Source organism: Canis lupus, chromosome 26 (assembly GCF_011100685.1).
Source record: "Canis lupus familiaris isolate Mischka breed German Shepherd chromosome 26, alternate assembly UU_Cfam_GSD_1.0, whole genome shotgun sequence".
NCBI classification, from domain to species: Eukaryota; Metazoa; Chordata; class Mammalia; order Carnivora; family Canidae; genus Canis; species Canis lupus.
The window spans coordinates 23129015-23150762 of record NC_049247.1 but is presented as its reverse complement, the minus strand read 5'-3'; the positions used below and the strand labels follow the sequence as shown (position 1 = coordinate 23150762).

General features: G+C 49.1%; 1 protein-coding gene across 1 annotated transcript; it reads right to left on the bottom strand.

Annotated features, from left to right (window-relative positions):
* Positions 1-3981: 3981 nt before the first annotated feature.
* NEFH (neurofilament heavy) lies at positions 3982-12579 on the bottom strand. The gene is given in 4 exon segments (NM_001003352.1): positions 3982-6822; positions 8441-8565; positions 9592-9791; positions 11639-12579. Coding segments are annotated over 4 exon segments (3432 nt in total). The 5' UTR covers positions 12513-12579; the 3' UTR covers positions 3982-4589.
* Between the last annotated feature and the right edge of the window lie 9169 nt (positions 12580-21748).

Sequence of the window (21748 nt, the reverse complement as noted above, 5' to 3'; positions counted from 1 at the left end):
GCCCCCCAGGCTCCCCTATTAGCTTGGTTCTTGAGTGACTACTATGAACAGGGACCCCTGCCAATCCACATTGGTTGTGTAGCATGAGTGAGAAAGATGCTCTCTTTGGATTAAGCTACGGAGATGTAGTTGTTCATTATCACAGACAGAGCCTAACCTAGCCTTTCTGAAACCATTCCCCTGGGGAAAAAATGAAGGATGTTTGTTTGTCATCAGCCCAGCTATGTTTGTGGAGCCAACAGCTAGTCAGCAGGAAGGGCATATCCACATCAATCAGCTCCTTTTCATGTATCCTCTGTATCCCCCCAGGCCCTTGACATCTGACAAGCAATTTCTTAGCAAACTGACTCTATAGTTTTTTCCTAAAGTTTGTTATCCTTCCAGAGGAAGAACTGTTTTGTTTGGCAGATGGTTAAAGTTAGTCCTAGTTGGTATCTGGCCAGCTAATCCCACCTACAGCATTGGGAGCATGAGCACTTAGGGCAAAAGAGGAGGAATGGCCAGGTCAGATCCCTCTGCCCTGCCTGTTCCACTTGGGATCACTATGAGAATGATATCACTGAAGAAGTCTGGAGCTTCTGGCATTCCAAATACCTACAGCATCTGTTTTGAGGTGGCCATGTAATATGTCAGGAGGCAGAATGGCAAAGAAAGGAAGAGCCTGAGCTCAATTTTTAAAAAGATTTTATTTATTTATTCATGAGAGACACACAGAGAGAGGCAGAGACACAGGCAGAGGGAGGAGCAGGCCCTCCAATCCTGGGCCTGGGATCATACCCTGAGCCAAAGGCAGACCCTCAACCACTGAGCTACCCAGGTGTTCCAGACAGGCTCAAATTTAAATCCAGCCTCCATGTCTTCCTGGCTCTGGGACTTTGGGTAAAGTCACTTTTCTCAGCCTCAGTTTTCTCAACTGAAAAATGCAGGTTCAAGAGTGCTCACTTCATCAGGCTGTTATTAGATTGGGGTTATAGAATGCCCAGCACCCAGTTCTTGGAAAGTGCTCAATACGTGGTGATCATGATGGTACCAAAACTGGTGACCTGGATTCTAATCTAGACAAGTCCCTTCTTGTTTCCTGTGGACATTGGCCGAGTCAATGATTTGTAAGAACCTTATATTTCTAATGCCTATTATGTTTTCCTTGTGATTTCAAAACGAAGTATAAATTTTCTAAATAAGAGTCACCGAGGGCAATTTTTAAAAAATTAGACTCTTTAAAAAATTAATATCCAGGTAATTCATATTTTCTCTATAGACTAGGAAAGCAAAACTCTGCTACCAACTTGGCCTTAGGCAGGCTCCTGCCCTACTAACCTGTTTCCTCATCTATATAATCAAGAGATTGGGCTAGAAGCTGTTTGGGGCCCTGTTGGCTTTGACTGGTTGCAATCTGCTTATAATGACGCAGACAGGGCTTTGCCTCTCCCTGACCCTCATCTACTTTATCTTCAACTCTAGGTTTTAGGTTCTGACATCTGGTATTTACCTTTATGTTTTTAGTCCGATGCAATTTCTTGATATATCAATTTTTAAAAGATGTTATTTATTTGAGGGGCACCTGGGTGGCTCAGTGATTGAGTGTCTGCCTTTGGCTCAGGTTGTGATCCTGGCATCCTGGGATCCCAGCATCCTGGGATTGAGTCCCACATCAGGCTCCCAGCAGGGACCCTGCTTCTCCCTCTGCCTATGTCTGTCTCTGCCTCTTTCTCTGTGTCTCTCATGAATAAATGTTTTTTAAAATATTTTATTTATTTGAGAGAGAGAGAAAGCACAAGCAGTGGGAGGAGCAGAGGGAGAGGGATACAATCTCCAGCAGACTCCATGCTGAATGCAGAGTCCAAAGCAGGCTCAATCCCAGGACCCTGTGATCATGTATGACCTGAGCTGAAACATGCTTAAACTGACTTAGCCACCCAGGCACCCCATGGATATATCAATTTTTTAAAGACTTTATTTTGAAGTAATTTTATTATTTCTTTAAGATTTTATTTTTAAGTGATGTCTCTACCCAACATGGGCCTTGAACTCACAAGCCCAAGATCAAGTGTTGCATGCTCCACTGACTGAGCCAGCCAGGTGCACCCCCCTCCTTTATTTAAGATTTTATATTTAGAAGCAATTTTAAATTTACTGAGAAGTTGCAATGACAGCATAGTGAATTCCTAAATACCCTCACCCAATTCCTTGTAATATTCACATCTGCATGATCATGGTACATTTGTCAGAATGAAGACATTAATATTGGTACATTACTCTTAATTGAATGACTGCATTTGGAGTTCATTGCTTTTTCCACTAATGTCCCAGGATCCAATGCAAGTTGCCACATTGCACTGAGTCTCTTTAGTCTCCTTAGTCTCCTCTAGTCTGAGGAGTCTCAGGGGTTTCTCAGTCTTTTGATTTATCAATTTTAAGCATTTTCTCCAGGCTGGTATGAGAAATAAGTGTTTTTGACCAATTATACACTCCATTTTCCCTTTCCCCATCTTTCCCTCACATTTATCTTAAGTTTTGGTATAATCTGTATTCAATGCTTTGTTATTATTACTAAGATTTATTTGAAAGAGAAAAGAGGAGCGGAGGGGCGGAAAGAGTCCCAAGCAGAATTGGTTTCTAACATAGTTACTATTCCCCCTCAGTCACTACATTATTTAGAATTCTTCGGGTTGCATATGACAAAGCCATACCCTAAATGAGCTTTGGCAAAACTTTATCAGCTCAAAGAATGGCCAATTAAGCCATGGAAAGGATTATCAGAACCAAGTACCTGAAATCTACAATGACTCCCTAGGTATCTTGTCTCTGTTGATCTCTCTCCCTTTCTCACAGACTAACTTTTCCCCAAGGCTGGGAAAATGGTGGCCTAGATTCCCTTGTCCACCTACCTCTCACAAGAACACTGCCAGCCAATCTGGTCCCAAGTTTGAAATCTCAGCAAGGGTTCTCATTGGCTCACCTGGGGTCAGGTGGCCATTCTTGGACCAATTACTAGTGACCAGTGGTATAGGGCAATTAGAAAACATGGTGTCTCTGAGAACCACCTGGTTGGGCCAGGGAAAGAAGCAATTCCCAGGAAAGGTGCCAAAAGCAAACAAAAAGTTAGAAACCACACAAGAATTTTACAGTAAAGACCCTACATAAATCCACAAGAACAACACAGCTTTCATATAGTGTCTGGAGAAGTTATATTGGAGTCCACTTATGTAACTACTAACAGATTGTTCCCAATGGTGGTAACTATAGTCTTCACTACAGGTACATAAGCAACATATGGCCCCTGGTTCAAAAGGGTCATTCCTCCTCACAAAAGATGACAAGTAGAACTCTATAAATAGACTAATATCCATAGGACCTCACCTGTTCTCAGGCTTCAATGTGCATCAGAATCAAGTGGGAGTTGGTAAAGCATGTACTTTCCCAGGCCTACCTCCTCAGGTTGTTTTTTTTTTTTTTTTTTTTTAGTTTTTTTAAAAAAAGATTTTATTTATTCATTCATGAGAGACACATAGAGACAGAGAGAGAGAGAGAGAGAGAGGCAGAGGGAGAAGCAGGCTCCATGCAGGGAGCCCGACGTGGGACTCGATCCCAGGACTCCAAGATCACATCCTGGGCCCAAGGCAGGCGCGAAACCGCTGAGCCACCCAGGGATCCCCATCCCCTCAGGTTGATTCAATGATCCAGCATGGAATCAAAGAATCTACACTTCTCTGTCTCCCAGATGATGCTAACATAGGTGATCCATGGACCATGCTGAGAAACCAAGCACCAGGCCACCTACCTGCAAAATCATAAAAATAAAGCACCTAGCATATTGCCTGGCACATGGTTTGTGTCCAGGAAATAACTCAAGAAAGGCCATGTTAACTCTGAGACCTCTGATGCTCACTCAGTCCTCCGCTCTTGAGTGTGCCATCTAGATTTCCCCTGACCCTGTCCCCCAGCCTGCCTAGGAAAAGAGAATAAATAACAGCAGAAACATTTTCATTTTATAAGCACTTGGTTTTATTGCACAGAAGCAATTGAAAGTGGACTCCAGTGGAAAAGTGCGCCCTGGCATGATTCAGTGGCCAGTGCCCAGCCCCACCTGCTCCAGCTCTTCCAGGATAGAGAGCTCTGGGCAAGGGCTCAGCCACTCCTTTGGAAAACAGAAGGCATTCAGGAATAGGTTAAGACATCTCAAGCATAATGTGTTTCTAACTGCTCATTCATTATTGCGATCATCTGTCAATTGCACATACAGGTAATAAATGCACTTATTTAGAAAGGAGGGGGTCAGTTTTTATAGTCAAGTGTTTACATGTGGCATTCGGCATATATCACATTCGGCTACGTAAGCTATCATAACATAATTGTCCATCGCCTGGGGAGGGTTTGGGGTGTAGGGCCAGGGGACTGGGAATACCCTCTCTTGCTAACATATTGCTAATAGAAATTCCTGTTTGGTGAAGGAGGGCCCCATCATCTAAGCAGAGTTTCTTTTTATATAAAGAAAAGGGAGAAAAAATGAAAATTTGTTATGTCGACCCTTGAGCTCCTGGGCCCTCCTGAGTATCTTTGGCTGTTCTGGATAGTCCTTTCTCCCTGCCTTACTTCTCCCCCTTGGAGGCCTTGTCTTCTGTGGCCTTCTCTGCAGGCCTGCTGTCTTTTTGGTCTGTGCTAGAGGATTTCTCAGCCTTTTCTGTCTTGGCTTTGCCAGGTGTGGGGGCCTCCTTGCTGGGCTCTTCTTTGGCTGGGGCCTCTGCTTTGGGTTTCTCCTCAGATTTCTTGGCTTCTGGGGTCTTCTCCTCCTTGACATCTTTTTTCTCGGGTGCTGCAGGTGTCCCTTCCTTCTTTGGCTTTTCTGGCTCCTTCTCTGCTGCTTTGCTGGGTTCTTTGGCCTTGGCATCATCTTGCTCCTTCTTGGCCACCTCAGCCTTCTCTTTGGGTTTGGCTTCTTCCTTCACCTTGGCAGGAACCTCCTTCTCTGGGGTCACTGCTTTTTTCTTATCTTCAGTCTCTTTCTTGGCTTCAACTTTGGATTCTTTGGGTTTCTCCACAGCAGGCTCCTTCTTTTCGGGGACCTCAGGCTTTGGAGCCTCCTTCTTTGGCACCTCATCTTTCTTGCTGTCCTTCTTCTCCTCAGTTTTTGGTGTGGCTGGAGCTTTCTCTTCCTCTGCCTTCTTTGCGGGCTCTTTGACTTTCACTTCCTGGGGTTTCTCTTCCTCCTTTATGGGGGACTTTGCCTCTTCCTTCTTTGTGACCTCTTTCTCAGGAGCCTTGGTCTCTTCTTTCACAGGAGATTTGACCTTCTCTGGGGACTTGGCCTTCTCAGGGGACTTGGCCTCCTCCTTCACTGGGGACTTGGCTTTCTCAGGGGACTTGGCCTTCTCTGGGGACTTGGCCTCCTCCTTCACCGGGGACTTGGCCTTCTCTGGGGACTTGGCCTTTTCAGGGGACTTGGCCTCCTCCTTCACTGGGGACTTGGCCTTCTCGGGGGACTTGGCCTCCTCCTTCACTGGGGACTTGGCCTTCTCAGGGGACTTGGCCTCCTCCTTCACCGGGGACTTGGCCTTCTCAGGGGACTTGGCCTCCTCCTTCACCGGGGACTTGGCCTTCTCAGGGGACTTGGCCTCCTCCTTCACCGGGGACTTGGCCTTCTCAGGGGACTTGGCCTTTTCAGGGGACTTGGCCTCCTCCTTCACCGGGGACTTGGGCTTCTCTGGGGACTTGGCCTCCTCCTTCACTGGGGATTTGGCCTTCTCAGGGGACTTGGCCTCCTCCTTCACTGGAGACTTGGCCTTCTCTGGGGATTTGGCTTCCTCCTTCACCGGGGACTTGGCCTTCTCAGGGGACTTGGCCTCCTCCTTCACTGGAGACTTGGCCTTCTCAGGGGACTTGGCCTCCTCCTTCACTGGAGACTTGGCCTTCTCGGGGGACTTGGCCTTCTCTGGGGACTTGGCCTCCTCCTTCACTGGGGACTTGGTCTTCTCGGGGGACTTGGCCTCCTCCTTCACTGGGGACTTGGCCTTCTCTGGGGACTTGGCCTCCTCCTTCACCGGGGACTTGGCCTTCTCAGGGGACTTGGCCTCCTCCTTCACCGGGGACTTGGCCTTCTCTGGGGACTTGGCCTCCTCCTTCACTGGGGACTTGGCCTTCTCAGGGGACTTGGCCTCCTCCTTCACTGGGGACTTGGCCTTCTCTGGGGACTTGGCCTCCTCCTTCACTGGGGACTTGGCCTTCTCAGGGGACTTGGCCTCTTCCTTTACTGGAGACTTGGCCTTTTCGGGGGACTTGGCCTCCACAGGGGACTTTGCTTCTTCCTTAGCTGGGGACTTGGCCTTCTCTGGGGATTTCACCTCCGTTGGAGATTTTGCTTCTTCTTTCATGGGGGATTTAGCTTTCTCAGGGGACTTCACCTCAGCTGGAGACTTGGCCTCTTCCTTCACTGGGGACTTGGCCTCAGCTGGTGATTTTGCTTCTTCTTTCATGGGGGACTTAGCCTTTTCTGGGGACTTGGCCTCTTCCTTCTCTGGAGATGCAGCCTCTTCTGCTGGGGGAGACTTTGTTTCTTCTTCTCCCTCTTCTGCTTCCTCTTCCTCACCTTTCTCCTCTTTGGCCTCTTTCTCTTCTTCTTCAGTCACTTCTTCAGTCACTTGGATCTCCTCTGTCTGTTCCTCCAAAATCACGGTTTCCTTCTCTGACTTTTCTACCACTTTGATCTTCTCTTCACTTTTGACCTTTATGTGAGTGGATGTAGAGGGAATTTTGGGGAGTCCTTCTGGAAGGGAGAAAGGACTGGGGCCAAAGCCAATCCGACATTCTTCACCCTCCAGGAGTTTTCTGCAGAATGGATAATGGAACACATTACTATTATTAGCTCAGAGCAGACTGATGAGTTGGGGGTCTTCTTGAATACCCTGAAGACCCATGGAATACAATGATATAGACTTTGGTGGAGGAAGGAATGTGAATGGTAGACACTTTTAGCAAATCTTCTCAGGGTCCACCCAGAATCTGCACCCCAATGGCATTGCTCTTGTTTTATGCGGCTAGAACTGCAAATTATAATACAACTCCCCTACCCCAAAATGGCCCTCAAGAGAGAACACCTGCATTAACAAAAATTACATCAATTGTCCCTTAACTAAAACATTCAAGAAAAAGGTAGGAGCCTCAGCAAACAATTCCACATTTATAAATTTGGGATTAATAGGTCTTAGAATATTCCCATTGGAATTTCAAGGGTCTCCAGTCACCTTATATTCTCATCCTTTGGGATTTAGGAGTAAGGGCAGCAGTTTCTACTCTTTCCAACTCAGTTGGTATGTGACTTCAGCCAACTCACTCAAACTCTTCAAGCCTCAGTTTAGCAAAAAGAGGATCATAAGAGTCCCTACCTGAGAGGGTTGTTTCAATGAGATAATGAATAAAAAGGAACTGGCAGTGCCAGCCTCATAGGAGGTATAGGGGTTACCCCTAGAGACCAGTGCTTTGCAAATTTAACAGCATACAAATCCCCAGGGATCTGGTTAAAATGCAGATTCTGATTCAGTAGATCTGGGGTGGGGCCCAAGAGTCTGCCTTTCTAACATGTTTGTGGAAGATGCTAATTGTACTAATTGCTAATTGGCTCATGGACCACATTCTGACCAAGATTATAGACTGGACCCAAGAGATCCAAGAGTTGGGAAGTGAAGGGTCACTTGGCAGTAACTGGGAGGGGTGTTCATGGAGTCAGCTTGCTCCTTAGCAAGAAATTGCTAAGCTGGGAGGTCTCATGGCCTTCTCCTGGCTACCATTTACTGAGAGATTTCTCTATGACAGCTCAGCCATACCCAGATTTGCTCTGGAACTGGATTGGCTCCTCCTTCCCACAACCCCATAACAGGAGTACTGTTATCATCTCCGTTTTATTTCCCCAGGAAAGAAAAACTCAGAGAGCTAAAAAAAAAAAAAAAAAAAAAAAAAAAAAAAAAAAAAGCCAAGAGAGTTGTCAGGGCCCCTGACAACTCAGGTGCCTCATTTCCCTCCAAAGTAGGCCTCTAGCTGGTTGGATTTCGGAAGGGGTAAGGAATGTTGTTATCTAAATCACTGGCAGAATGAAAAGAAGCCACTCTTAAGACTTCTGTCTCTCAGAAAGTAGAATGATGGTTGCCAGGGCCACAGGAAAGAGGAGTGGGGAGTAATTCTTTAATGAGCACAGGGTTTCAGTTTGGGAAGATGAAAAAAGTTCTAGAGATAAATGGTGCTGATGGTTGCACAAAAATATAAATGCACTTAATACCACTGTACTTAAATAGGAAATTTTATGTCATCTACATTTTACCCAAAAAAAAAAAATTCTTTTTTGTTTCTAAGACAGGCAGCCACCTTGCTGGGAATCTGAAACTCAGTGCTTAACTTCTCAGAAGAGTGCAAGGACTCCCCACCATCCCAAATGCCCCCTGGCCCACATCACCTGTAAGCGGCAATCTCAATATCCAGAGCCATCTTGACATTGAGCAGGTCCTGGTACTCTCGGAGCTGGGCTGCCATCTCCCACTTGGTGTTCCTCAGCTCAGTGTCCAGCTGCTGGATGGCCTCCTGGGGAGGAGAGGTCACACACACGTCATGTGCCAGCCAGTGCCTGGCCCTCAGCACCAGAGGAGCTAGGGTACACCATGCAAACCCAAAGCAGCCCCATTTATGGCTCCATGTGGGCCAACACCCACCCTGTCCCACCCTGTGGGAGCCTCATTCATGGATGTGGAAACTACCTGGAGCAGAAATGCTGCTGTGTGTGGATACAACCTCAGCCTGGGAAATGGTTTGGAATGAAGCACACCAGCCACCAACAATGGCTACCACTGGTCAGTGGGATGACGGGCAAAGATCTCTTTATAGACCTCTTTAAGCACAGAAAACATTCAGCAAGAACAGAGCCTTGTCTGCTTTGACTCCTGATGCTCCCAAGCACCTGCCGCACAGTAAGGGCCAAGGAAACCCCCTGAGGCTGAGGACTGTAGCCGTACACAGAAGCACGCTAAATACCAGTGGAAGCTTCTCCCCTGTCCCCAGGCTCACTTCATGCTGCTGAAAGTAACCATTACGCAGCAGTAACCATTATGGCCGACTTTTATTGCTTCCTTTTTGCTTTTTCCATTTCCTAATTTACCCACAATCACCACATATTACTTGCATAATAAGTTCTTTAAAAGTGTCATATTCTTTTGCCCACTGTCTTTAATGGAAGGACTCTGCCGAGGCCTTCCCCAGGCTATCCACGCTCACAGACACTGGTTATTGTTTACCAAAAGTTCACCATGACCAGACCCTGCAGAGCAGGCTCATACTCATCCATGAAAAGTTTGTCTATCTCTTTAACCTTCACAGCTCTGCAAGGTGGACTTTTATTTCCCCCATTGCACTGAAGGAATTCAGATTCAGAGAGGCCACTAAGATTTCTGGGGCCACTAAGCTAGAAAGACATACTGGTCCCCCTTGCATGTCTGACTGACTGCAAAGCCCACAGTCTTCACCACCACAACCCTGCTGATAGAGGGGCAGTGACTTGTCCAGGATCACCCGACCAGGGAAAGTAGTCTGGGTCTCTGCCCCATCCCTGCCCACCTGGTAGGATGCGATGTCAGCCTGATGACGGTCCTCCAGTTCAGAGCGCTGCCTCTCTAGTGAGTCCTTGGTGCCTTTGAGTGCCTCCAGCTCTGTGGTCCTAGCCTGCAGCTGCCGGCGATACTCTGTTATCTCCTCCTGGGCTGAGCGCATGGCGTCTGTGTTCACCTTGGCTGCCTCTGATAGTCGGTCCAGCCTCACTGGGGGAGAAGGGGACAGGGCACAGAGTTAGACACAACCACATCTGGATTTAAATTCTAGTGCCCAGATCCAAAAGGTGACATACATGGGTTGAAGACCTACTGAGTACCTGCTGCCATCTTGGATTCTTAACCCACCCTCTCCTTTATGATAGGCAAATTACTACCGCCCAAGGCCAACTAGTAATAAACAGTAGATTCAAATCTAGCAGTCTACTGGTTCCAAAGATCAGACTGTCTCCACCAGTTCAGGATCTGAAGCCCCACAGAGCAGAGGAAGCCCCCATTTCTGGTCCTAATACCTGGTTTAGCTCCCCAGCAAGGGCTAGCAGTGCTGAGAATTCAGATGTGAAACTTGGCTCACAGGGCTTAACTCTGAGCTTGTGGCTGAACAAGTTAATGAGCCTGTGACCTCTGGAGGGATGAAGGTGCTCTGAGCCACTATGTAGCCATAGCCCCTTCCTTGCAGGCTTTGGCTATGCAGAGTCCAAGGTCACTGCAGAGTCTGGGACCCACGTGCCAACTTTTCTGTCCCTTCCCCCACCTAGCTGCGCATTCTCTAGCACAGGAGTCTTTGTGTCAACAGCAGCCACACCCTGGACCATGTGAGCAATGGAGACATGGTCCCAGAAGACATTCTGGGACCAGCAGAGGTCTGGAGACTAGTCTACATCTCCTGAAAGTGAGGGTCCTGAATCCCAAGATAGTAAAACCCAGGACCTGAGTCTTGGGAGGGTGAGGTGGGGAGAAGGGAAGCCAGCTGGGTGGGCCAGAAGTCCTGGGATGGCTTATCTATGTAAAGGGCAAAGCCCAAGAGAGCAGAGAGGTTTGCTCTGGGAGAAGTCTTGCTGCAGGGATGGGGGAGGAAAGGTTTTGCTACTGCAAAGGAGAGGAAAAGTAATGGGAAAAACCATGCATCCAAGTCTCAGCTTTCCTGGCTTGCCCTACTCGTGTTGGCAAAAACTTAGAAACCATCAAAGTGGGTGAGGATTCTTACCCATGGGGACCACAGACCTGTTTAAAAATCCCTGGAGCCTCTGCACACTCTCCCAAGGAAAATGCAAGTTATACACAGTTTTAGGAAGGATCACGTAGCTCTCCCTCTCCCCACCCCTAATAAGAGGCTCAGCTGGTCAAACCCCGACCCTTTCAGCCCCCCAAAATGAAAACCAAAGAAGGCAAGCTTTGGCCAAGGTCACCCCGAAGCTGCTAGGCATAGCTTCAGAGCTGCTGCAGCTGCAATCTAGCTGACTCAGGGCAGCATGGAGTTGGAGGAGGGGGGAACTTGAGAAGCTTCTAGCTTCTCAAGGGGAGAGAGGACATTGTGGGGGCCACCCCAACCTCATGCACCCATTGGCTGGGGTGATGATCCCTCTAGGGGAGGAAGGATGTGAGAATCCCCCACTGGGGAGGAAGCTGATAGGGGTCCAGACAAAGGGGTCCTCTGCAGAGTGCAGGCAAGGGGATGAGCAGGGTTGGGCAGGGAAGGTATGTTACTTTGAAGGGCAAAGGGTCCCCCGTGCCTGTAATTAGAAGCTGGCACCGCTCTGGAACTGTAGAAGGAACCTGATGGAAAGGGGCTCAGAGTGGGGTTATCTAATACTGGGCAGGGGGAACAGAGGGGACCCAAAGTTGCAGGACAGATAGAAGGACCCTGGAGTAGGGCAGCCAAAGGACAACCCTGAGTTGAAGGATTTCTCCAGACACCCAGAGTGAAACTGTTATTTAACGAAGGGGAATGTTCTTTGCGGGAGGAAGCTGAGCAGCACGCCCTCCAGCCCCACCGCCTTCGGAGTGCGCCCGGCCCGACCAGCAGGGGGCGCCCCCTCCCCCACGCGCCTACGAACCTCGGAACCACTCCTCCGACTGCAGAGTGCTCTGCACCGCGTGGCCTTCAAGTTGCGCGCGGATCTCGCGCAGCGCCGACGTCACGTCGCACTTCAGGGCGTCGCGCGCCTCGGCCTGCGCCTGCGCCTGCGCGGCGCCGCAGCCCTGGATCTGGCCGAGCAGCTCGCCCACCTCCTCCTGGTGGTGACGCCGCAGGTAGCCGCACTCTTCCTGCAGCGCTTGCGCCTTCTTCTGCAGCTCGACGCGCGCCGCCTCGGCCTCTTGCGCAAAGCGCGCGAGTGCGCGCGCCGCCGCCTCAGCTTCTTCCCGCTGCCGGGCCTCGTCGTCTAGGCGCTGGCGCACGTGCGCAATGTCTTCGAGCAGGTGCTCCTGCTCCAGGCGCAGCTGGCCGCGCGCCGCGCCCAGGCGCAGCACAGCGCCGCGCATCTCGCGCACCTCTCGCTCGTACAGCTCGCCCATGGCGGCGCGGCCAGCGTGCTGCTGCCGCAGGGCCGCCGCCTCGCCTTCCAGGCTGCGGTTGTGAGCCTCGAGCTGCCGTACCTTGTCGATGTAGCCCGCGAAGCGGTCATTCAGCGCCTGCAGCTGCTCCTTCTCGCTGCGGGCCGCGGCTGCTGCCACCACGCAGCCCTCCGGTCCGTTACTCAGCGTGTCTAGGGAGTCGGTGCTTGAGGTGGCTGCTGCGCCACGGAAGCGGCTCGGAGAGGCCGACACGGAGCTCACGGATGTCCGCGCCCAGGAGTGGAAGCCACTGGATGAGCCGGCGGTAGAGCGCGTTCCGCCCTTGCGGGCCAACGCGTAGTGCAGGCTGCCGCCTCCATGGAGCGGCGCGAACGGGGCGCCCAGCAGCGCGTCCGCGCCGCTGAAGCTCATCATGGCCGGAGCAGGTGCGGCCGCCGGCGGAGGGGGACACCCGAGGCCGGGACGGGGCGGGCGGCACTGCGGCAGCACGGGGATGCCGGGCTTTTTATAGCAGCCCGGTCGGGTCCAGCCCCTCGGCAGTTGGGGGGGCGGGGGAGGAGGGCCCCGCCCTCTCTGCCTCCTCCCCGGCTGCCCGGGCCGGGCCGCTCCGCTCCGCCGCAGTGAGAGGGGCGGGGCAGGGGGACTCAGGAGTGAAGGGGAATCGACGCGGCGTCGGTGGAGCACCCCGAGGTCGGGTTAGCGGGGTGCACTCCTGGAGTGGAACGGCTGGGACCCCTGGGTGCGAGTCGGAAGACTTTGCTACTGTGTTTGGAAATAGAGAAAGGGCCTAAAACGGGGAGAGGGCAAGGAATCTCCGTGGGAATAGGGACAGAGTGTCTTTGGGATGGAGCGATAGGTGACTGTAGTCAGATTGAGGGGACCCCTGAATGAGAGGGGGCACGAGATTTTCCTGAGAGTTAGAGAGGACCTCAGGATAAGGGGTGCAGCGTGTTTGGAGCTGGCCCGGAATAGGGGAGGGAGCAAAGTTATCCTAAATAGACTCATGGCGGATGCTACAGAAGGTGACTGGAAGTACACTCTTTCCCTCATAGCTAGGAAGCCACCAGGAGAGAACTGCAGCTGGCTGCAGAATAGGAGAGGGGGACTTGGAGTTGGGAAGGGCAGCAAGGCTGCCCTGAATTGGGGTATGGGAGACACCTCAGAGAAGGAAAAGAGGGAAGTCAGTGGTCTCTGTAGTATAGAAGGAGGGAGACCCTGCAGCTGGCCCCAGCAGGGAGGGCCCTCAGTGAAAGAGGCAGAGGGGCCCCCTGAATAAGCAGGAGGAACGTGGGCTGTGTGAGGGTCAGAGAACCCAGAGTGGGGGTCCTGTGGGGACTGGGCATGAAGCTGGGGAAGCTAGCACCTGTGTGGGGTGGGGGGAGTGACAGGTGTCCTAGGAGTCATTCAGGCCAGGGTCTATACACTCTGAGGTCAGCTCCACAGTTTGCTGGCCAAATGACCTTGGATGAGTTGCGGACCCCATCCCTGTTTTTCCCATCTGTACCAAGAGGGGGCCTTGCCCTGGGATAGGCTGCAACTAGAGACACCCCCACCCACCACCCACCCGCCCCGCTCTCCCCCTCCCCTGGCAGCTTCTGCTTTGGAGGAGTCTCTGGCTGAACTAGGGAAGGAGAACCCATATACTGTCCATGGATGTGGCAGCCGCTTTCCCACAACTAGGAAGTCCGTCTTTCTCCCCCTTTCCTCCTTATTTCCTCCACTTTGACTTGTCATCTCTCCCCCACCCCCAGAACAGAGAAGTGGATGCAGCGATAGGCATTCTTTCTAACCCCCAGTGAAGTAGTGGGATGCTTTCAGGGCACCCAAATCCCTTATGGAGGGTCAGATAGAAAAAGGGTCCCTGTGATTTGAGGTGCCCTACAACTGCTGGTGTTATACGACTTCTTTTTTTTTGGGGGGGGGCTTTCATTCTCCTGTGAAATGCCGGGGGGGGGGGGTGCTGGTCTGGTGCTTCAGCACCAAGGACAGGGCCTGCTCTTTGTGGAGAGAGAGGGGTTAATCTCTGCCTTTACCTTGGAGGGAGAGAGGAAGGAGGTAGGCAAGTGTGCTAAGTATAAGAACTGAGGAGGGGCGATGAATGATCCTGCAGGGTTACTCTGGGAGCCGGGAACCCAGCCTCTCAACCTTCTGGTAAGGGGTCCATTTCCCTGTTTTGTATGAAATTCTCCCACATACACACTCTGCTCCTCCTTCGGGAGATGAAAGGACCCCCACAGTGTTTTTCTGGGAGGGAGTCTTGAGACTTCTCTCTCAGATCTGAGCCTCCCTCAGGCAGTTATCTCAACCCCCACTGCACTTCCAGTTTACACTGGTTTTCCTTCTGTGGGATTCCCAGGATGGGGACTGACAGATCACCCCAGAAAAGACCTCTGCCAGTTTGTTTCTTCTAGCCCTCTGCCTCATTCCCAGACCCCAGATTCTAAACAGACCCTCAGAGATGAGGAAGTGATGGTGCTGTCCCTTTAACCACGTTTTACGGGAAGGAGAGTGTGCTGGGAGAAGGAAGGAGGGGGAAGGGAATTTCTGGTTCTGAATGGAGAAGCAGAACATGATGAAGCATTTTTCCCCCCACTTAAAGATCCAGTCATGAGCCAGTTTGCAAGGGGCAGAGGGGCTGGTTTGCAGTCAGTGCTGGGAGGATGGAGGTGAGTGACTGGTCTGAGACTTCTGAGAATGGGATCTAGGGGGGCTTAGTCAGGGTCTCCATGCTCTCCTGTGGCTCCCCATTTACTTGTCATTCGGCTTGGCATTTTGCCAGGAGAACCTTGTTCCTTTGGATCTTTTCAGTCATCTGCATAATGCAGATACATCCTCTGGGTGTAGGATGGCTGGTAGGCAGCTAACAGTAATAGAGTGGTGAGAAGTGCTCAGTAAAAGAGGGGAGGGGGCCAGGAGGCTAAGATGAATTCTGTCAAGGTTGGGGGGGTGCACAACCAAGGGATCATAGCTCCCTGTGGACTCCGACCAAGAAATCCTAAACATGATTTGTATGGCTGGAAAAATGACATGAGGATGGGAACCCTGAGTTCATTCTCCCAAAGGGCCCTTCTGACTCACTTCCAGGAAGCCATTTCTGGCCTCCTTTACTTCCGTATTTAGTTAATTATCCCCTCCAAGGTCTCTAGTGCTAATCCACCACACTGCATTTAACCACTCCGGGGCATCATTGGTTGAATGAATGGATGGATGAATAAATTCCATCAGTTCTCAAGCCAAACTTGTGGTCTGGAGGGAACTAAAAATGGTTCTGTCCTGAGTCTTTGGGTCTCAAATCACTTTCACCTTCCTCCTCTCAATTCTTACCATTTGGAAATGAGTAGAATAACATATTCATTCATTCATTCATTCATTCATTCATTCATAGAATAACATGTTCATTCACCACCCATCCATCCATCCATTACATGTTTACTGAGCACATGCTATGTGATAGGCACACACAAAACACTGAGGTTACAGAATCCCGTAAACCTCTAAAATTGTCTCCTTGGAATAAGGATTCTTAAGTCCTTCCCAAATCCTAGTCCACTATTTCCCAAGGCACCTTCTTGAGGATAGTAAGTGTTCCTTTAAAAATGAGAAGAAGAGAGGGGTTTCATGGGTAAAAGAGAGTTAAGTGGGGCTCTTGAAGCAATGCTTGTAGCCTGGACTTTGCAGTGAACACTGAAAATCCCCCAAAGGTGAGTGGAGTGTGTTGTGTTGTCTAAACTTGTTTGATCGTAGGCCTTTCTTGCCTCTAAGTGTTTCTCATGATGACTCACATTGAAGGACCTACTCGAATTGGGCTCTAGCCTGTGTTTTCCCTGGCCTGCTATCTGAGCTCCTGTGGATCATGTCTGTTTTTCTTCATAAGAGACAAAATCATGAAAAATGAAAGAAAGAAAGAAATGAAAGACATTCATTAAAAAGGCTATAATGAAACTAGAAAATTGAATAACAATTTTAAGTAAGCTCTACGTGCAACATGGGGCTTACATGACCCCAAGATCAAAAGTCACATGCTCTCCTGACTGATCCAGCCAGGCACCCCTGAATAACAAAATTTTAAAGACTATTGAAAAATATAAAATACTTGAGTACATTTTAACTATGTGTAGATTCATGGCACTATGCAAATAACTGATTTTATTTTGTAGGTTGTACTTACACTTGTCTCAAAGTCATTGTTCATAGTCTTACACATTTTTTTGGCTTGCTGATTCATCTCACTTAGCATCACATTTTTTTCTTTTTTTATGCTAAAATTCCTTCCTTCATTGAGAGAGATATCCATTCCCCCACCTGGGTGGCTCAGTGGTTAAGCATCTGCCTTTGGGCTCTGGTTGTGATCCTGGGGTCCTGGGATCCAGCCCCACATCAAGCCCACATCTCCAGGAGCTTGCTTCTCCCTCTCCCTCTGCCCCTCCCCCCTTCTCATTCTCTCTCTCTCTCTCTCTCTCTCTCCCCCTCTCCCTCTCTCTCTCTTTCTTTCACTATCTCAAAAAAAAATCTTTTTTTTAAAGAGAGGTATACATTCCCAAATACTAGAATACTTATTTGTAACTGAGTTTTGTATTGCATTGTGAAAGCCTTCTCTACGCTGTTGCTTGTTCTTGGTATATTGTCACATGTCTTGATAGACATTCCAAAGTTCTCTGGGAAATGTCGGTTCAAAATTCTGTACCACTGTATAGACCATCATAATGGCTACAGTTTATATTATATATAAATGGGAGCACTGGAGAAAATGGAAAAATGAAATCAAACTGTCAACTAGTTGGGATCCCTGGGTGGTGCAGCGGTTTAGCGCCTGCCTATGGCCCAGGGTGCGATCCTGGAGACCCGGGATCGAATCCCACGTCGGGCTCCCAGTGCATGGAGACTGCTTCTCCCTCTGCCTATGTCTCTGCCTCTCTCTCTTTCTCTCTGTGTGACTATCATAAATAAATAAAAAATTTTTTAAAAACTGTCAACTAGTTGATGAAACTAAACTATCAAACCAAACTATCAACCAGTTATTTTTTTTAATCTTTTAAGGAAAAATTGCCTCACAGCCAATTAGTTATATGGTGAAAATGCTTGCGGCAAATAAGCTTATGGCAAAACTATCTAGAACCCCTGTGAACCCCAAGGTTAGTGCTCTTCAGGAACAGGACTGCGATGTGAAGGATAAAGCAGTACAGCTCTCCATTAACATCAGCTGAACATTGCTGGCACTTACTTCATTCGCTCCACATCTGTGGGATTAGAACCTGTGTTGAGCACTGGAGACTCTAAAGAATGAGACCCCAATGCGGGGAAATCCTCCCCTCTCTGCCCTCCCCTGCCCCCCATCCCGGCATGTATACAGCAGAGAGAACTCAGCTACCACTTTCTCCTTGGTACCTCCTCAAACCTTCTTCACTAGGCAAGGATTATTGTTGCTATTTTATAGATGGGTAAACTGAGGAAGTAGGTTGCCTGAATTAACCCAGTGATAAAGCAGAAGTGTCTCAAATCATCCAGGACTAAACTGGTGTTGGACATACAAGGTGGAAACTCATTTCTCTGGCCCAGTGGATCCAGATGGCCTAAGACTGGAGGAATGGGATGCACCCAGAGAGGGAACAGGCTGGGGATGGGTCATCCTTTTTTTTTTTTTTAAGATTTTATTTATTTGAGAGAGCAGGAGTGAGGGGTAGGGGCAGTGGGAGAGGGAGAAGCAGACTCCCCGCTGAGCAGGGAGCCCAATGTGGTGCTGGATGCCAGGACCCTGAGATTATGCCCTGAGCTGAAGGCAGACACTTAACCAACCGAGCCACCCAGGTGCCCCTGATGGGTCATTCAACTGAGAGTCCCTGTGACTTGTGACCCAATGTCAGCATATCCTTTATGTAAGGGCTCACCCCCAGACTTGTCATCATTGTGTCTCCTTACTGGGTAAGAGCATGTGATCACTGTTTAGGGGTGCATTTGCTGAACTCTTCATTCTCTTCCTGCTTTATTTTCCTCCACAAAATGTGACCTTTTCTCATGTTAAATATTGTATGAAAACTGTGACTGATTTAGCATTTTGTTAAAAGTGAAATAATAGGGCAGCCCCGGTGGCTCAATGGTTTAGCACCGCCTTCAGCCCAAGGCATGATCCTAGAGACCCGGGATTGAGTCCCATGTTAGGCTCCCTGTATGAAGCCTGCTTCTCCCTCTGCCTGTGTCTCTGCCTATCTGTATCTCATGAATAAATTTTAAAAAATCTTTAAAAAATTGAAATGATAAATCATAGAACATTCTGTGTCTTCAGTTTATATTTTTGTATATGTGTGTATGTATGTATATGGTGGCATGGGATGTAAAGTCCATTACCAGCTATTATTTAACTAGGGTTGCATTGTATTAAATGACTCTTGCTTGAAAATAACAATTTATGGGACGTCTGGGTGGCCCAGATCAATTCCCGCTTCAGGCTCCCTGCTCAGCAGGAAGTCTGCTTCTCCCTCTGCCTATATCTCTGCCTCTCTCTCTGTGTCTCTCATGAATAAATAAATGAAATCTTTTAAAAAAATAAAATAATTTATAACATTGAAACTTTCAAAAAAAACAAAGTGACCTTTTCTAACATGGATAGTTCTTCTCTCTCTTATATTTTCTTCTCCCAGAGATTGTAAGCTTCATAAGGGCCTGATATTTGTCTATTTTATTCTCTGCTGCTTTCCTCGGCACTTGGAAAAAATGGCTGGCAAATGGTAGGTGTCTAACAAGTAGTTGTCGGATGGCTGAGCAGTCCTGCGGGCCAGTGAGCGTCTGGACATTTCAGCACCAGATATCTGGACAGCTCCCAGCCGCCGGGGCCCTAGGAGGGAGGCCTCGCAGGACGACTGGGAAAGGCTTGAAAGTGTTCCGCACCACCCCCACACACACACATACACCCAAGCTTGGAGCCTCTCCACCCCAATTATGTGGTCACTTTTGCTGGGGCTATAGCCCTGTCCACTCCGTTGCTTGCAGACTCCCCCAGTATTCTTTCCTTCCTTTTTGATTTCAGCAATTATTTGTATATATCTATGAAGGTTACTTCTCAGCTTTTTGGCTAAGATCAAATGTACCTATCTATAAAGAACTGAGCATTTCTCTTTCTCCTTATCTCTCTTCCCCTAAACTGTGCCCCACATTCTCAGACTCTCCTGGCCCTGTCCTTTGTCCACTCCTTTCCCCTTCCTCTCTCCTTCCTTTTCCCTGCATCACATCCCTCCTCCTTTCCCCACAATTTCTCTGTCCTCTTTATCTCTCCCCTCCTCCTCTCCCTCCTTAGGGATGTCCTATTTTTTGCAGGCTTGATTTATAGTAAAGGGAGGTAGCCTCCCTTCCCCTACTTCCTTTTTGAAAGAAACAGCAAAACTGCACGTAGTTCAGTTTTGAACTGAACTACGTGCAGTTTTGCATAAGCTTCTTTCTCCTAGTGTCCACCCACAGGTTAACCACCAGGGAACTGGCTCACAACTGATGAAAGCCTGCAGCAGGCCTGCCTGCCTGCCTGCCTGCCCACTTGTCTGTGCCCTGGGGTGGCACCAGTTGGGAAGCTGAATTCTGCAGCAAAGATCATGGGCTGGTGGGTGGATTTACTGATCCACTCTATCTCCAGTTCCCTTTGTGGATAATAATGAATGAATGATTTGGGGTTCTGGTTCCTGAGACCAGGAGTGAGGTGATTCCTCAGTGAGGAAAGGTGGTCTTTCCTAAGGGACCAGTTCTAGCAGCTCAGTCAGGTTTGCTGTGTTACACATGCTCCAGAGCTGCCATATTCTTGTTACCTAGAGCCAGAAGCTACCCGACAGTAGGAATGAAGGAATCTCAGCTAAAGAGGGAAGAAGTGCCTTTGATTTCACCCCTGGCCTTGCTTATTCCTGTAACCCTATGATGTAGATAGATACTATTACTGTCTCCATAGTCTGGGCACTGGAGGCTCAGAGAGGCTGAGTGACTTGCCCCAGGATACACCCCTAGAAAGTAGTGGAGCTGAGATTTGAACTCAGGTCTAATAGATTCCATTGCAGCAGGTATACTAAACTATAGGTTTGTAGGTATACTGAACTAGGTTCCTATAGGACCACATAGGAACACTGCTTTAGAAGTGGACCCAACACTTTCCCAATGCCATCACAGCTGGTTGGGGCTTTGCTCTGGGGGTTCCTTCTGTCTCCGTGGTGGAAGCAAGGGGTATTGAGAACTGGCATTGTCCCTAGGGGAGCAGGCTTCCCAGGCAGTACAGTTAGGAAGTTAAAATGACAGCCAACTCAGCTTTCTGGATGACCTGACCTCAGGAGAGACTGATAAGTAGAAAGCAGACGTGGAACCATGATTGATGTTCACAGTATAGATCTTGAGTCATCCAGAGAACAATTTTGGCAACCTCCATGTGGTGAGCACCTGCCTGCTCTGTGGTGGCCACCTACATATGTGGTGTCCGCAACAACTCCACTAGGTCTGCAGGGTATCCTATAATACAGAGTAGAACATCTAGGTCATACAAAGAGAGTGGCCTGCCAAGGTCACAGAGCAAGGTAGTGGAGGGGCTGTGGCTTACACATAGGCCTCTTGTACTTTTCCCAGTTTCCACAATGGTTCTCAGGGGGAAAAAAAGTTCAGTGATGTTTTATATCTTTATTCCAGTGAAGAGGCAGTACATCGGTACACAGATAATTTTAGAAGATTATATGCCAATGAACTTAAGTTGGGGGTATGGGCTTGAGGGAAGAACTATCAGTTGGATAAAAGATCCTTCCTGATGGTCAGTGTTGGCAGATAAATGAGGCATTGCTGGGCTTTAAAAGAGGCTCCTGCAAGTGGGCATGGCCCTGGGCTTGGTGAACATGAAACTTGCCTTACTTGGGGGCAGCAACACCCTGGCCCATCCGTCTGCAGTCAGGCTGCATGAAGACACACAGGAACCACCCAAAAGCAGCAAATGCCAGCAGGGAGGAAGCATGCCAGGAAAGTTTCTGAAACCTCTTCCTCAGCCCTGAGCCAGGCGCCTGCCATTGACAGAACACTGTGGAAGCCCAGACAAGATCTGGACTGGGGACTCAGTAAAAGCTCTGCTGGGTGCCTGACTGCTTTCTGGCTTCTGGAGAGGTTAGTGGTGGGGGAAGGAGGAGACAGAGCTGACTTTGAAGTCTTTGCTGTCTTAGAGGGGAGTTAATGGAGATAATGTGCTTTTTATTAAAATTTAAAAAATAATTCTGCCTCAGTGCTGGTCACCAATACATACTCCCAGGCTCAGCCAAATCCTCAAGTCAGAATCTCTGGTGGAGGAGCCTGGGGATGTGCATTCTGAGCCAGTGTCCCTAGAGCAGAACTGCCTTCAGGTGTGTTCTCAGCCAATCTTCCAAGTTTACTGACTGAGCTCCTGCTCTTGCCTTTTACACACATTCTCTCATTGAGGTGTCACCATCCACTGTAAGAAGCTCTGGTAAGAAAATTGAGGCCTGGAGAGGTTAAATCACTCACCAGGCACCAAATTTTGAAGCCTGTCTCTAGAAAGCCACCCTGTCCCCTTTCTATCTTTGCTCACGACTGGATCTCTCCTAGGAATGCCTTCCTGCTTCATCTCTCCAATCTGAACCTTCCTCCTTCTCCATATGCCTTGTGCCCTGCTCATTACTTAAGCGTATGTC